A 17991-nucleotide genomic window follows, 5' to 3' on the forward strand; every position below is an offset into this window, starting at 1 on the left:
GTTGCTCTGAAATGTCAGGGACTGTGTGCAGGCTGTCTGGGAGGGTCGCAATTCTGGGAACTTCACCTGCTTTTCATTAACTGTGTTCTTGCCCTCTCACTCCATGCATGGATGTGCACTATGGCTCAATTCTGCCCCATCTTCAAGGAATTGGAAATCATGGCGTTTGTGGAGGTAGAGGGAACTTCAGATATGAGGGTCCAGTGATTGCTGTTCATTACATTTTGTGCTACATAAGATTCAGCAACAACTTTTACAATTTACTTTTGGATTAATTCAGTGACCGGTGTTTGCAAATATTTCCATGAAGTTTTTTTTTTACAAACATCTTTACAGTATTAGCACATAAGCTACTGTCCTAATGAGGGCAAAAGGGTTGAAGGCCGACCAAGGTTTTATGCAATTTGAAATGTGAAATGATTGTTGATAAAATTAACTCAAATAAATCTTACTAATAAATGAAATCTGGGGTTGAAACCTTGGTCTTGTATTTGACCCCACAGCTAGATTTTGACTACTTATTTGTACCTTTGCAACATTCCCAGACTTTTGCCCTGTCTCAACTCCGCTGATACTGAAAGGATTTCAAGGCTGTCGATGATGGAACTGGGTGAAGGGGGGGGGGGGCGCAGGAAGACCAAATGCAGCATAAACCTGAGGAAAGAATAGTGGAGAGGTGTGGAGACATTATATTAAAAGTGGTTTTTACAATAGTGGATGAGGCTGAGGCGGGGGGGGGGGGGGGTGATGGTTGGGGGTTAGGAATGTGATTGCAAAGTAGAAACTTAAGACATAGAAGGGGTAGATAGGAAGAAACATATTTTCCATCGCATAGATGCCTAAAATCAGAGTACATGTTTGAGGTAAAGTGCGGGAGGTTTAGAAGAAATTGAGGGAGCAATGTTTTACCCCGAGAATGATTGGTACCTGGAATGCACTACCTGAACAAGAGTCGAGCAGAAATTCTCATAGCACCTAAGAAATATCTACATGAATGATTGAATTATCAAGGTGCAGAAACCTATGGACTGAGAGATTAGCGTAGTTGGTAATGGGCATTGACAGTAATTGATAATGGACATGGAAAATGGTTGGTAATTGGCATGATCGTGGTTAGCATTGGGCATAGATGGTCATTGGTAATGAGCGTGGGCAGTTAATGAGCATGGTCAGCCATTGGGTAATGGGCATAGATGGTTGGTAATGGGTATGAACAGTATTTTGTAATGGGCATGGACAATGGTACTAGGTAATGGATATGGACACAATGACCTATTTTTGTGCTGTATGAATGATGGCAGGCAATATTTCTCCTTGGTTTAAAACAGGGAGCTCTTACATTGACTAAAATGAAGCAAATTGAAAGGAGTCTGTGCTTAAAGTGGAATTGTATGATTTTTCAGGTGTGAAGGACTCTAAAGTAAATCCCTCTCAAGAGTGATCTGATGCATCAGAATGGCTACAGAAGTGAGCAATATTCAGAGGAGTTACTCCATTATTCCATGCTTCATATTTGTGGAGGTAAGTGGATGAACCTGCAAACTGAGTCGTGTATAAGTACTCAGCCCTTGCCTGGTACAACAGTGGATATAACTTAAAAAGGAAAGACTCGCATTTACTTGGCCACATTACTCGAAGTAGCCAAGTCTTTGTGGTCATCTCCAATCATGTCTGTAGCGGGATTCATTATTCCAGAGCTCTTTAGAGAGCTTGCTCTACCTGTAGAAGTACATTTTGATGTGATGGCATTGGAAACTTAGCAATAATGTGGTTGGAGAAAACTCATTTTGCCAGGTATATATCAGTGACCAGCAAATCAGTGATTGTGATGGTGAGTGGCGAATATTGACTGAGCCTGGGGATAATTCCCTCCCACTTCTATGCAATGCAATTGGAAATTGCTTCACATTTCACTTGGAAAGGCAGCACCCAAGAGTCAGCTGAGGTTTTTGTGCATTCCAATAAGACTAGTACCCTCGCCTCGTGACCTGATGCTCCCATGTAAAGAACCCAACCACTGTCAACTACTGTCGTCCTTTAAGAGAGCACTTCAAGCAGAACATGGATAGTGGAGAGTGGACAGTTTGAGGAAAGTTTTAAATAATTGACAACTGAATTGTGTTGTGGAGACCTAGCGAAAAATTGTACGTGCAGGATACAAGAGGATGATAACTGCCAGTGAGACAGTTGTGAACAAGATGGCACTGGAGACCATGTTGACTTTCTGCGGGCTACAGAGCCTCCTTTAAAATACTCACCTTCCAAGCTGCTTTCACTGCAGTCAACTTAATGCCATTTGTTTCTGACTGACCAGCTGTTGAATAGAATTAATGATCTACAGATCTCCTGGGTAATGCCAGCTGGAATGCAGCGATATTAAAGGGCCAGGCCACCTCCAAAGTTGGAGGTCAGAAATGTAGATTGAGGGCTGAGATCCAAATAAAACTGATGTGCAGGAGCCTGAGACCTTCCCTACCATCCATACTACTGGCAAACGTCCAGATACTGGAGAATAAAATTGATGACCTGAAGGCAAGGCTGCTTTAGAAAATGGCGGGGATGGAAAATGGCAGCGCTACTGCTGGTGCAGACCTGTGGGGAGCAGAGTCACAGCACTCCCGTACAGTCCAACCGCTCAGTCTGACTCCCGTGGGCTCCACACAGGCTTTAAACAGCTTGTAAAATGGAGCTTAATGGTGGTTTTATTTGAAAATACTGCAACCATGGGGGTCTATGCCCAATATGGTGGTGTCTTTGATTGGCAACAGCCACAAGGTGTTACAGACTGTGGGGAAGCAGAGGACTGATGCAGGGCACCGGAAAATGAGACTACTTTCCTATCCCCCTCCCCATTTGAGAAGGAAAAGCAGAGGAGATGACCCACAGGATGGTGACCGTGGTGGTGGACCAGTGAGGGGCTCTGAGGCTAAAGAATGCACAGGTGGCAGGCTGCTGGTGACTAAAGGTGAGGAACTCATGCAGGCTGTGGGCTGGTGACTGTGGTCGAAGGATTCACACCAGGCTGCTGACAGCTAGAGCCTGGCTCAAGACTAGTTGAAGGAGTACCAGGTATTTGAACCAGGATGTGAGAGTTAGTGCCAAGGTTGCTGAAGGGTTCCTGATTGTGTTGGAGGTTTGGATCTGGAGCTCAGGCTGCTGATGGTTTGGACTGGAGTCTGTGTGGCTGCACAACAGTGAATCTGAGGGAACGATCTTTTGCTTCTCTTGACTCTGTAAGAGGCGCTTCAGGCAATTTTTGCCAATGGTGAATTTGTCTGCCTTATGGCAGATGAAAACACATTTTGTGTAATATTACACTGTCTTTATTACATGACAATAAATTGAGTCTTAAATCTTTATCAGAGACAGTTGAGACAAATCTCAGTTGTTTTCTGCTCAGAGGCCTGGCTAACAGGAAACACACTGGACACCGCTATCCAACCAGACAGTTTCACTTCATAGACTGGATTGGAACTTGGGTTCTGGCTGATGAGCCAACATACACGAGGGAGATTGAAAACTTGGCTGAATGGAGCACCAACAACAACCTTGCACTCAATGTCACCAAAGCTAAGGAGCTGATTTTTGACTTCAGGATGGGAAAGCCAGAGGTGTTCTCAGTGGTTATTGGGGGATCCAAGGTGGAGGGAATGAGTGAATGTTTGTTCTTGGGAGTCACTATCTTGGAGGACCTTTATTGGATCCAACACACCAATGGCATCATGAAGAAAGCATGTTGGCATCTACTTCGTCAGGAGTTTGTGACACCAGAAATCCTGGCAAATTTCTACAGATGTGTTGTGGAAAGTGTGCTGACCAGCTGCATCTTGGTCTGATATGGAGGCACCAATATCCCTAAACGTAAAGTCGTCTGAAAGGTAGTGGACACAGCCCAGGCCATCCCAGGTAAAACTGTCCCCACTATTGAGAACATCTACCAAGAACACTGTTGTTGGTGAGCAGCAGCCATCATCAAAGATCAACATCGCGCAGCACACGCTTTGTTCTCGCAGCTGCCATCAGGAAAGAAGAACAGGAGCCATGAGACTCACATCACCAGGTTCAGGAACAGCTGCTCCCCCTCCACCATCAGACTCCTCAACAACAAACTAATCAGTGACTCCTTTAAGGACTCTTACTTTGCACTTTGTTTATTTTTAAATTCTCTCTGTTTACATTTATTATCTGTTTACAGCTAACATACACAGCATGTGTACAATCTTTTTGCCCTACCAATACATGGTAATTCTGCCTCGCCCGCAGGAAAAAGAATCGCAGAGCTGTGTGTGATGCCAAGTATATACTCTGACAATAAATCTGATAGCTGGAGTATCTGCTCAGTGCAAGGACCATCTGAGTCAGGCCAGAAGAGAGAAAACAGGCATTAGTGACGTTTGTGGAACAGTGAGCAGCTGGAGGGATTATACATGTCAGGCAGCCTCCATGGCGAGAAACGAACAGTCAATGTTTTAGGTCAAGACCCTTTATTGTGAAGTGTATCTGTATATATGTGTGAAACTTGACAGTAAAATCCTTGATTTTCTGCACCTATGGGGATTGGTAGAAGCCCTGTTAGCGAGTTTTCTGGTTGCTTGACTCTGTCTTATAATACCAAACCAATACACCAGCTTTAAGAATAAACATTTTAAAAGATAGTGCAAAATGTAAAGTAATTTGATTTATATATAAAAAAACAGTATTGTAGTCCTTAAATATGTAAAGTTCATTTCAATCAGGTAATTCAAGTAACATACAAAATTTACATTAGAATCCCGGTGGATTCCGCCAACTGTGCCGCTGTCATAATAAACTCCTTTCCCCACGTTTACAGATAAAGCCGTACGATTATACTAATAAAGATAAGATTCTTACTAAGCAAGGACAAGGAGACCCTTTAAGAGAGTTACCCCACTGTCGAGCAGCATCAACCAGCTCTTCATCTTGAGTGACACCTTTTTATTCAAACACATCATTATTCAAACTTTATTCAAGCAGCTGCTGTGAGCAAAGCACGACCAAAGCCCTCCACTGGCTGAATATTTGTTCCCATCTTCACCAAAGGATTATGTGTTACCTCAGAGAACATTTACTTCTGCAATTTTAAACTTTGATTTAAATTTTTATTGATCTTACTTATTTATGTATTTTCTTCAATTTTTTTCCAGTTGCTTCCTGTTTGAATTCCAGATAACAGGGCTTTTACTGTTCATTCCAATTTAAAAAAAAAAAAAAAAATTCTTATTTACTTTAATGGCACGGTTAGCGTAGCATTTAGCACAACCCTGTTTCGTGCCAGCAATCAGGATAGAGGTTCGAATCCCGCGCTGTCTGTAATGAGTTTGTACGCTCTCCCTGTGTCTGCGTGGGTTTCCCCGGGGTTCTGGTTTCCTCCCATTGTTCAAAAAAAGTATCGGGGTTTGTAGGTTAATTGGGTTTAATTGGGCAGTACAGGCTCGTGGGCTGAAATTTAAATTTTTTGGGTTTTTGACTTGTCCCCCATTGAGTTTGGAAGGAGTGATCTTATTGAAATACTTAAGATAGAGGAACCAATAAGATGGATCACAAGAAAATATTTCTTATTTGATGGAACAAGGAGACGTGCTTAAGCGGAGAGCTTGGCCTTCAGGGTGATGTTGGGAAGCATTTCTAAGATGAAATATGAAGCTTTCTCTCTTCATAAGCTTTTAATTATAACTGGTGAATTATTGTTACCCAAGTGTTCAAATTCTAGAGTCACAGAAATGGGCCTTCAGTCAACCAAGTCCATGCTGATCTCTTTGCCCCTCCCTCTCATCCCACTTGCCACAGTCATTCTGTTCCTGTCTCTGCCGTGCCAATTTAAGTGCCTGCCTAAATGTCTCTTAAACAGAGTGACTGCACCCAAACCCCTCTTTGTGTAAAATAAAAATATTACCCTAAAGCCTTCAACCACCTTACCCTTGCCTTCAACCCCAACCATAACCTCTGCCCTCTTGCTCCAGTAGGAGGTGCTGGTTAAGATGTGGATCTAGTAGGACCAGACCACACTGGACCTAGCCACTGTCTTGGACTTGTTGTTTGCAGTCCCTCCCTTCTGGATATGGAGGACTTCCTAACCCCTCCACCTTCACAGGCAGGAAGTGTCCCATTGGGTGGGACTGGCTTCAAGTGACAAGTGAGCCTCTGGTTACTCTCTGAGGCCTAACCCACACTGCAATGGCAACCTTTGACAGCTCACCCCATCAACAACCTGTATTCAAATTTTAAATATTTTGATAAAAATTTATAAGCTATTCAAATAGATTTACTTGTTTGTAGAACAATTACAAATATCTGTTCACTAAAGTACCAACAAAGAATTAAAAGCATTAAGATTATCATGAACAACATTAAAATGAAATCAGTAGAGCATTCATCTTCTCATCTCTTGCCACAAGTTGGTTGATTCCAATCAAACAGGGTTGGTCTTTGGAGAGCAGGTCTCCCCTGGGGTAAAGCTGAAGGCTGCCTGCAAGGTAAACTTGACTCCTCAAGGATGCTGGTGTCTAGTGTGGATCTCAGAAGTGAGAGATAGATGAAGGACCCCACTCTCAAATGTGTGACTTCCAAGATTGACTGCCTATGCCTATTGAAGTTGGAGTCTTCCCAAGGCAGGAGTGACTGGCAGACGGAGGAGTGTGACCCATTTGTTTGGAGTGGGAGGTGAAGGAACCAGTCTCAAAATGCTAGGTAGTTCCAAATGGAGGAAATTGGTGCCTTCAACATAGTGCTGGAAAGGGGACCTCAATTTCTCATTTTTATTTTAAAAAGTCAGGATTTGATTGTACCCAATTGTTAGAAGCATGAACATTATTATTTGAGGTGTCCATGATAGAGATTTTAATCACTGTTATGGAAGGCATGGCAGACAAATTGGAAACAGTGATCTCTTTCGGACTGTCTTTGGGATGTTGGTCAAAGGCTAAGTATTGCTGGATGTCTGCAGAGAGCTCTTCATTGAAGCAGTTCCCTCTGTGCTGGTTAACCCAGGGCTCAGTTTTATGCTTGGCTATCTGGAAGGGCACAGCTATGTAACAGGTGGCACCATTCGCACTCTACCACTTCCTCTGTGTCTCCAAAGCAAGTAAGGAAAGACAGAAGCTGTGAGGAATGGGAGCAAGTGGTTGGGGGAGTCTTTGGCAGCCTGTGGCAGCAGGCCATGTGACCCATCTCATTTATGGTTGCAGACTTTAGTTGGCCAGTTACCTGAAGCCATCGTGATGTGACCATTGACTCTCATCTGTGGGTCCAGATTGTTTGTCTTTTACCAAGGTCCACAATAAACATCAGTTTTCAAGGGAAAAGGAAAATGATAATTTGTTATTCCTACCTGTGTTCGATCTAGCAGGGACTTGTCTCAATGGTCCTTAAATGTAGTCTTGTATGTGTACTATAGATGTTAGTTACCGCTCCCAAAGGAGTTGAACTAAACTCCTGTGTGGGGCCAAGGGAGAGAATACAAAATTGTCTGACATGTAAGACAGAAATTAATCAATCAATCTGGAGTGAGATGCGAACTTTGAGCATCCACCATCATAGAGAGCACTCGAGGCAAAGAGTGATGAATCCTTAAGGGAATGCTGGGCAAATACATGAGGGATGGAAGTTTTAAACAAGAACATCTACAGGTGCTGGGGTCAAATGCAATACACTGAAGAAACTCAGCTGGTCACACAGAATCCTTTGGATGTAAAAAGCATTCAGTGCTTTGGGCCTGAAAACTTTATCAGGAACCAAAGGGTCTGGTGATACTGGATGTGTGCTGGCACAATACCTTGCTGCATTTATACCGGCTACCTCCTGATATGCTACAATGTCAAGGTAGATTATAGGCCTTTGTAGAGATCCCTCCTTGTAAATGGTGCCAATCACTCTACTGTCACTATGCAACAGTGGTGGAGAAACTCAGCAGGTCACCCAGCTCTCTGTTATTCCCTCTGCTCTCAAGTGCTGCGTGATCTGTTGAGTTTCTCCAGTACTGCTGTGTACTGCACAAGCCCTGAGTGCCTGCAAATTCCTATTGTTTATCATGGTACTGCAGAGCAACAACTTTTTTTTTGCCACTTTCCCTCAACACCAGTGACTTTGTTGTTCTCTGGTAGTTTTGGAGGCAGAGTATAGCAAGCGAGAGCTGTTTTGTGCATTTAGCACTGGGTCCTATCCCAACTAGTCAACAATCAGGGAGAAAAGAACTCCTGGCCTGAAAAATAAATGAAGATGCTGGGAGTTCCCAAGGTGTGCCTGCTTTGAAGGTTTGTCTGTGCTCCGAAGGGAGTTCGGTGTCATTCTGTCACACTGCTCCCCTCCTGCAACTGTCCTCTCACTCTCTGGACACAAACCAAGATTCGCTACTCTCTCTCCCCTTGGTCCATCTCTCCACCTCCCTATCTTCTGTCCTTCACCAGCTTCTTTCCCACCTGTTTTTTCTCTTTCCCCCTTGGTAGCTTGATATCACCCCTCCCTACTTGAGTCCTGACCTGATTTGTTGATGGAGCATTTCTCTCATTGCAGGCTGTCTGATCCATTGAATACCTTCAGCTTCTCGATGTTTGAATATGTAAAGGAAAAGTTTGTTGCAAGCTTTGTGAGGATTTGTTCTATTTTGCCCATTTATAATAGAAAGCTTGCAGGTGCTTGGTCCATTAGTTGAGTTGGAAGTTGACCTGATTCATGCAAATTCAGGCTTTGTACTGGGTTCTGAGTCTGAGTTCATTCAACCCTAGATTTCCTCTTCTAGGATGTCCAATGGTAGCTTGTCCCTGCAGTGTAACCTGTCTTAAACTTGGAACAGTTCACTGAGGCCTGCGTGAGATTTGCAACATCAGGGTGGAGGTTCATTAACCTACCCATTGTCCAGGCCTGATGTTGAATGTGTGCTGTTGTGCGCTGTTGAAGAGCAGCTCCACGGGTATTGAGTGGTTGGGCTCAGTGAAGAGCCTGAAAGGAGGAGGTGACACCATCGATTGTATGGCCCCTGTCTTCAAGGCGTGCAGTTGTCAGGCCTGCTCATGAACTAACCCCTTAATCAGTCCCATATGACATTTCGTGGAGTTGAGAGGGAATACATCACAGTCAGGAAGACCAGCATTTTTGCTAAAACCAGAGTCAACACATCTGACAGATTGCAGATCCCATCTCCCAATTGCATGAACTCTTCCATCTATAATAAATTTGGCTGTTGTTTATTCCAGAACAATGCATTGGGGCGTTCACCCGCTCAGTAGTGAAATGGGATAATGAGCAATTTCAGGGATGCACCATTCAGCCATGATTTCCAATTTGGATGCTCATCTTTTTACGGAATTCTGGAAAATTGCAAGGGGAATTAGCCCGGGTGGGACACCAGGAGCAAGTGTTACTGGATGATCACGGAACTGGCCGTACAGAGCTGCACCAGACCAGGACCAGTGCCAGCCATCTGTCAGTGCGTGTGGTGGTACCACACTCTGATCCAACTGTCTCATTCCAATCTCCACACCCAACTCTCTGATCTGTCCAATCACCCTCTAATCTTCTCAACCTTCTACCTTTTAACTGGCTCAGCACCAGCGGTCCCACCCCTCCCCAATTTTACCCTCTTGTCCTTGCAGTACCTATTCCGTAGCACCCTGAGCCAGTAGTGATAGTTGTGGCCATGGGATCATGAACCCACCAAGGCTGTTTGGAATTTCCAGGCCTCTGCGGCTTCTGTAGCTTGGACTGTGCCCAGAGTAGACCCACAATAAACACCGTAGTGTTTGATGAGCCAGTGTCAACTCCTGGGTCATGTTTCCCTCTCCCTCCTTGGCTGAAGATGCATGAGGTTGTAATGTTTTTGTTTTCATAATATAGTAAGATAGAAGGTCTCAATTACACCAAATTAACCTACCAAATCCCTGTGTTTTGGAATGTGGGAGGAACCTACACAGATCACGGGTAGAATGTACAAATGACTTACTGACAAAGGAGGATTCGAAGCAGGGTTGTGGCGCATAATAACCGCTACATTAATTGTGCCATTTGAAAACACAAGACTCCGGGTTCAAATATCGTTTTTTTTTCTTGCTGTTATCACACTCTTAAATAGACCTTTTCATGCTAATTGATTGTCTTTCTTGTACTTTTCAATAAACCTTGCACTTTAACCTTGCCCCGCCCCTACCCGCCCCACCCCGTACTTGGCAGACAGGTACACTACACGTTGCAGATTTGTTTTTCATTGTACTACCTTTGTATACAAGTGTGGGTCACCTTGACTGGATGGCAGAGAATAAAACTTTTCCCCATCTGTGTACACCAATAAACTTTCCAGTGGACCAGCTGATTTCCCCCCATCCCCAACAGACCCTCATCACCTTTGTTCACCAGACTCCCATCAGTCCTTTCAGAGGACCTTGTGCAGACACATGGAGGATTTTTTTTAGGGACACATCACAGGAACAGGCCCTATCAGCCCATTAGACTGCACCACTCAATACACCCATGTGACCATTTAACCTAATATGCTGTGCATCTTTGGATCGCGGGAGAAACTGATGGACCTGGAGGAAACCCATGTAGACATGGGGAGAACTTCTTACAAACAGCATCTGATTAGAACCCAGGTCACTTGGCATTGTAATAGCAGTCCACTAACCGCTACACTAACTGAAACACGCTGTTGTTTGCCCTTATCTTCCATTCTCCTTTCTCCTCCTTTGATCTTCCAGAGTTTGTCCACATTACCTACCTGCACAGAGGACTCTAACAAACCACTGATGGCAACAGTGAGTCGCGTGTCTCTCGCACCTTTCTCCGCCTCAGCATACATTTCATGAAGCTCTATCAGCCAAATGTGAAGGAATTGCAGTAACTTATGCAGCTACCTGACTCAGAGTGTGTGGAATCGGAACTCATTTACATCGTTTATCAGAATTTAAAAATAGAAAATGTATCTTTGTTGATTTTATTTTTACAAATTGGAATCCAGTACTAATATTATTGAAGGGCCTTTTTTTTTTTCTTGACATTACACTCTTCTGTTTTCGATTCAAGGTTTGTGAAAATTTGATTCTATTTGTACATATGAGGCTGTTCTGTTGTTGCAAGCCTGAAATGTCAGTAAAGCCAGGTGTCAAAATATTGTTTGCATGGAAGTGTATCTCCTGGTCAAAAAGTTGTGCGTAATGGAGAAGATAATAAGGCTCTCAGCTTTTTGGTGGGAGCTGCTGATTAAAAAGCTTGGGGATCCCCTCAAGCTCACAGTTAAAGTACAGTAGTTCAAATATTCAATTGTTTATGGATGAATGCTGAATAGTTCTGGCAATATTTGCAGCTTCATACACATGCACATGTATCAGGGAAATGTGGAGTTCTGCTGCCCTCTGCTGGTAGCGAGGAATATGGGAAGAAGCAAGAAGTAAATTGAAGAATTGAACGGCCTTTCAGCATCCATAAAAAAGCTAAGCTATATTGCCAATGTTTTGAGCCTGAGCCCTTCATCAAGGAATAAGCAGAATCAATCAGAAGCTGGAAATCTGAGATTGACAAAGACTTTACTCTCTGGAGGATTGGAGGCTGAAGAGTGACCAAATGAAGTTTTGTAGAATCACGAGAGGCAGAGATAAGGTGCATTGTTGAAGCCTTTATCTCCGAGTTAATGAATTTAAATCTAGAGGGCATAGATCTAAGGTGAGAAAGGGATGTATGTGAGAGGGCCTTCTTCACACAGAGTGTAGTACCTAGAATGAGCTGATGAATTAAGTGGTAGAGGTGGACACCATTGTACCATTCAAAAGGCACTGAGGCAGGTATGTGGATAGGAAAGGTTTAGAGGGATATGCCCCGAATGCAGTCAAATGGGACTAACTTGGTCAACACGGGCAAGATGGGCAGAACTTGTCTGTCTGTCCATGGGATTAGCATATGTGTGTTAAACACTGCTTCTGACATTTAGTTCCATAATTTTCCAGTGAATTGAATCCTGGAAACTGAGTTGAGTGGTTGGATGTGTTTATCTGGTGCATTCAGTGCATATGGTTATTTTACCTGATCTTAATTTTTTTGCTGAATCCTCGACCATTTAGCTTTAGTTAGCAAGGGCTCAAGGGGTGTGGTTCCACTGCTGAGAATCTTCAGTCCCTGGGTATGGGTTGTGGGTAGGTGAAGTGGTTAATCAGTGTTCTGACTGGGTGAATTGGACAGCTGGATGTTGCTCGGACTGGCTCAGTTCTCCCCTCTCTTGCAAACCCCCCTCCCCCGCAAGACAAGATAAATAAATCTTCATTGTGCCTCTAAGCTTCTGTTTGGCTTCAGCCTGCAGACACATGCCACTGCCTTTGGTTACGGTGTCTACAGTGCTGAGGCATGAAGCCCCGAGGCATGAAGCCCCGAGGCATGAAGCCCCGAGGCATGAAGCCCCGAGGCATGAAGCCCCGAGGCATGAAGCCCCGAGGCATGAAGCCCCGAGGCATGAAGCCCCGAGGCATGAAGCCCCGAGGCATGAAGCCCCGAGGCATGAAGCCCCGAGGCATGAAGCCCCGAGGCATGAAGCCCCGAGGCATGAAGCCCCGAGGCATGAAGCCCCGAGGCATGAAGCCCCGAGGCATGAAGCCCCGAGGCATGAAGCCCCGAGGCATGAAGCCCCGAGGCATGAAGCCCCGAGGCATGAAGCCCCGAGGCATGAAGCCCCGAGGCATGAAGCCCCGAGGCATGAAGCCCCGAGGCATGAAGCCCCGAGGCATGAAGCCCCGAGGCATGAAGCCCCGAGGCATGAAGCCCCGAGGCATGAAGCCCCGAGGCATGAAGCCCCGAGGCATGAAGCCCCGAGGCATGAAGCCCCGAGGCATGAAGCCCCGAGGCATGAAGCCCCGAGGCATGAAGCCCCGAGGCATGAAGCCCCGAGGCATGAAGCCCCGAGGCATGAAGCCCCGAGGCATGAAGCCCCGAGGCATGAAGCCCCGAGGCATGAAGCCCCGAGGCATGAAGCCCCGAGGCATGAAGCCCCGAGGCATGAAGCCCCGAGGCATGAAGCCCCGAGGCATGAAGCCCCGAGGCATGAAGCCCCGAGGCATGAAGCCCCGAGGCATGAAGCCCCGAGGCATGAAGCCCCGAGGCATGAAGCCCCGAGGCATGAAGCCCCGAGGCATGAAGCCCCGAGGCATGAAGCCCCGAGGCATGAAGCCCCGAGGCATGAAGCCCCGAGGCATGAAGCCCCGAGGCATGAAGCCCCGAGGCATGAAGCCCCGAGGCATGAAGCCCCGAGGCATGAAGCCCCGAGGCATGAAGCCCCGAGGCATGAAGCCCCGAGGCATGAAGCCCCGAGGCATGAAGCCCCGAGGCATGAAGCCCCGAGGCATGAAGCCCCGAGGCATGAAGCCCCGAGGCATGAAGCCCCGAGGCATGAAGCCCCGAGGCATGAAGCCCCGAGGCATGAAGCCCCGAGGCATGAAGCCCCGAGGCATGAAGCCCCGAGGCATGAAGCCCCGAGGCATGAAGCCCCGAGGCATGAAGCCCCGAGGCATGAAGCCCCGAGGCATGAAGCCCCGAGGCATGAAGCCCCGAGGCATGAAGCCCCGAGGCATGAAGCCCCGAGGCATGAAGCCCCGAGGCATGAAGCCCCGAGGCATGAAGCCCCGAGGCATGAAGCCCCGAGGCATGAAGCCCCGAGGCATGAAGCCCCGAGGCATGAAGCCCCGAGGTCCATCTAGGCTGGAGAAGACAAATGGCCTACTCTATTCCTCCTTTTTAAGTTCTCGCACAACTTCCATCTCCCCTAATGTGCCTCAGTACTCCGAGGCACCAAACAAATGGAAGTTGATGTTGCTCTATTTGCTGCTTCATTGTCACTCTGTTACATCCTCGATCTTTAGATTTCATGGTCTGAGGAGACTGATGCTTCAATGAGGTAGGAAAGCAGAAAAGTCTGAAGATGCTGTGATTATATAAAAACACAAAAATGCTGAGCAACTCAGCTGGTTGTGCAGCGTGCACAGGAGATACAGATATATTACCGATATTTTGGTCTGTGCCCTTCCTCCAGTTACCTCCATTGGATGGTGTGAGACCTCTGAGTTCTTCTGGCACATCTGTGTTTTTACTTCACTGAGGTAAACCACCTTTATCATTTCACATATCCAGCCAAAGGATTGGTGCCAACTCTGGAAATGCAAATTCTTCCTAGACTTTGAATGCCTGAGCTGAAGTCCTTGCCAACAATCTGTCAGAGTCACAGGCCGTACACTGGAATGCTCTCTGTTCTCCTGGCTTCTAAGACTCGTGGGGGTATCCGCTGCGTGGTTTGCATTCGAGTGGGGGGGGTGCGAGTTGCTTAACTCATTTCAGAAAACCCCTAATTTCCGGCACCTCTGGGGATTGGAAGATGCCATTTAAGTGTATTTTCCAGTTGCTTGAGATTTACTCTGACAAGGCCTAACTAATGCACCTGCATCAAGAATAAACAGTTTAAATGACAGTAATTCCCGTAACTTACAAATATTTAAATTTGAATCCCGCTCGTTGGTGCTGTAACCGCGTTGCACTAACCGTGCCACCATCATAATTAGCCCTCCTCCAAGTTTACAGATAAGATTCTTACTAGGCAGGGGTAAGGAGACATTTGGGAGAGTCACCCCAGTGATGAGTGCCATCAGCCGGATCTTCATCCTGGGCATCACCATTTTATTCAAACAACATTATTGAAACTTTTTTTTTCCCCCACACACAGTTACTGCAGGCAGGACACAACCGGGGTGCTCCACTGGCTGAATGTTTGCTCCCATCTTCAACCAGGGATTGTGTGTAGCTTCGAAGAACATTTACAATTTTAAACTTTTATTTAATCTTTTATTTAAAATGTTATTTATTTATTGTAAATTTAATTTATTTCCTCAGTGCCTGCACTGTCTGCAATGCCATCTTTTGGATGAGACCTCAATTTGAAGTTCATTTGTCGTTAGGTCCACCCAAACACTCACCAGGTTGGGTTTGGAAGGTTGGGGGGGTGGGGGGAATGCACTATCCATGAGGCAAACATAGGTCTTTCAGTGGGCTGAGTGTTCCTCTCACAGTATCAATGCATCTCTGGAGCCATCTGAATGCCACACCAGCATTTTGCGCTCTGTGTTGTGTGGGTGCATCTGAGCTGGTGTGGATATGGGGTCTCCAGAGCAGAAAACCTGGCCAGTTTGTTTTGGAGATTTCTGGTGTGGAAGCTCCCCACTCTTTTGGTTTGGTCCAGAGGAAGGTCGATGAGAGTACATCAGGGCTCATCAAGAGCATGTGAGGCTTCACCCAGTGTGTGCTTGCCTTCACTTCCTTGGGCATAGGGCAAACATCAGTGCCCTTGCCCTGGGTTCATCCTCCCTCAAGGATCGGTAAACAGAGGCTTGCCAGGCTAATGGACCAATGTCCACCACTTGGGGATTGCAAATCACAGCTGGACCCATCCACAGTCACCAGAGTAACAGGCTGGGCAAAATTTCACCAAGTTTGAAATGAATTATTTATTGTCACATGTACTGAGATACAGTGGAAAGCTTTATTTTGTGTGCCATCCAAGCAAGTCAAACCATGTATAAGTGCAACAGATAGTGAATCAAAACAAAAGTAGAGGGTGTCATGTTACAGTTAGTCGGATACAGTGTTGCAAAATAAAGGGGAGGGAATGGAAAAAGGTACATTTAGAATAGTGCAAGGACATCATCGTTTACCAATAAGAGGTCCATTTAAGAGTCTGATAACAGCAGGGGGAAGAAATTTGTAACTTATTTACTCCATTAATTGTGTTGAAGCTTGCCTGGAGCCAAGTGGGGTTTGAACCCACACCACTCAGACCATCACTCCAGCAATAGGAACTACCGGACACAGTCATGGTTCAGAAGTAGCATCTGTACTCCAAGAACTGTGGAAATGTGCCCCTAGCTGGGTCCTGGAAAGGTTAAGCCAAAGGGCATTCAAGGAGCCGTTTGGGGAAACTTGAAGGGAAAAGGGAACCAAAATCAAAGTGCAGTAAAACCTCTGGTATCTGGCACCTATTGGGATTGGTAGATGCTGGATAAGTGAATTTGCCAGTTGCATGTTGCGTGTTTGGCAAACTAAATGCTAAGGGTTGCCAATTTTAAACTTTTGTATTTTTGACCTATTTATTTTTCACAATTTTATTTGGTTTGCTGGTTACTTGAGGCCGCTGGTTGCTTGAATTCCAGATACCAGGGACATTTCAGAAACATATTGCGGCTATCCTTTTGTGAGCTGCCTTCCATGTACCACTGACATGGCTGCCAGTGGGACCTTCACACCCGTGGCTGAACTTCCTAAGATTGAAGACCACCATCTGGCCACCCTCTCAGCTTGACACTTTTGGAGCAGGATAGTGGGCTTAATGACCTTTCCCTCTGGTGGCCCTCCCACCAGACAGGACGATCAGCTCTGGTAAATAAACTCTTTCTTGGAGTCAGCAACAAGCAGGCATCGGGCAGGAAGTGTAACCCACCTTGCAAATCAATCTGCAGCGTTCCCCCTTTGAATGGAAACCTGTCTCCGTGATTCGCTCAGCATCCAGCCCCCTGCCCTGCTGCCAAACAGTCAAATATTTCCCTCCCTCTGCTTCTCCCCCCCCCCCCCCCCCCCCACCGACTCCATCCTGCCCCACGACCCACAGGAACTGGGGACTAGGAGAGCAGAAGGCAGCTTTGAAGTGGAGTAGAGTTTTAGAAGGAGCTGGAGGAGCAATTGGGGAAATCGCAGCCAGATTTCTAACACAACGGGGATTTGACAGAGCTGCTTAGGTAGGTTCACTTCCTGCCTGATACTGCCTGTCACTGACATCAAGGAAGAGCAGTGTATTGCCCTTTCCAGTGGATTTGATTAAAATTGTTTCAATTTCTTTTGTTGCAAACTCTATAACGGACCTTTACCAATTATGGAGTTTTCTTTAGCTTGGAGGTAGTCAGTGTGGAATTGTGCATTGTGTTTTCTCCCATTTGTACCTCCTGCAGCTAAACAAGCCTGGTGTCTTTTTTTAATTATCATCCATTAACCAAGAGTTGGCCTCGTATTGTTTTGGAGTCCAGCCACATGTCTAATCTAACAACTTCTTAAATGTACTTCAGATACATATCTGCTCAGATACTGAGATACCTTGTTTCTTTTTGTGAAAATTACACTTTCAAAGGTCTTAAGAAATAGATTGAAGTGATTTCTCATTTTACTTTAAATGCAGGCATGGGGCGTTTAACGTTTGGAAGTTCCATGGTTTACTATTTCAATATCAGTACTGATATGGGAGTCACTTTTCAATGAAAGCTACATCTGCTCCCTCAGGTGAATGTAAAAGAGTATTTTGCCGTACTTTTCAACAAGGACCTTGGGAGACCAGGCTAGTCAACATCAAAAAGCAGGTTTACTGGTTATTAGTTCACACAAAGGTGCTGGTGAAAATCAGAAAGTCGTGCAGCAATTATTTTGGGGCCTGAGCCCTTCATCAAGGTATGATCAAAAAGCAAGCAGGTGCTGTCTGAATAAAATGGCAGGGAAGGACTATAGGGTCACAGGCAAGAGGTGGATAAGGGTGGGAGGGCATGAGAAAATAGCTGAAAAGTGGTAGGGGGAGGAAATTGCTGGTTATTACAGTAGAATCCCTATTATCCAGAATTTAATCATTTGGAAATCCTGTCAACTGGCAAATAAAAATGAGGAAATAAATTAAATTTACAATAAATAAATAAATAACATTTTAAATAAAAGATTAAATAAAAGTTTAAAAATGTAAATGTTCTTCGAAGCTACACACAATCCCTGATTGAAGATGGGAGCAAACATTCAGCCAGTGGAGCACCCCGGTTGTGTCCTGCCTGCAGTAACTGTGTGTGGGGGAAAAAAAAAGTTTCAATAATGTTGTTTGAATAAAATGGTGATGCCCAGGATGAAGATCCGGCTGATGGCACTCATCGCTGGGGTGACTCTCCCAAATGTCTCCTTACCCCTGCCTAGTAAGAATCTTATCTGTAAACTTAG

At 45.5% G+C, this 17991-nt stretch overlaps 1 protein-coding gene across 6 annotated transcripts in view; it reads left to right on the forward strand.

The window, feature by feature from the left end:
* plppr1 (phospholipid phosphatase related 1) overlaps positions 1–17991 on the forward strand; it is a 100108-nt gene that overhangs the window by 3239 nt on the left and 78878 nt on the right. For 5 of the 6 annotated variants that reach the window (XM_069923505.1, XM_069923499.1, XM_069923486.1 and 2 more), the window contains exon 2: positions 1404–1521. In XM_069923505.1, coding sequence (XP_069779606.1) covers positions 1456–1521 — 66 coding nt within the window. In that variant the 5' untranslated portion in view covers positions 1404–1455. Of the gene's footprint in view, positions 1–1403; positions 1522–17991 lie in introns of those variants that run through there. The other variant, XM_069923478.1, reaches the window with a different exon arrangement.

This window comes from Narcine bancroftii, chromosome 1 (genome assembly GCF_036971445.1).
Source record: "Narcine bancroftii isolate sNarBan1 chromosome 1, sNarBan1.hap1, whole genome shotgun sequence".
Taxonomy (NCBI): Eukaryota; Metazoa; Chordata; class Chondrichthyes; order Torpediniformes; family Narcinidae; genus Narcine; species Narcine bancroftii.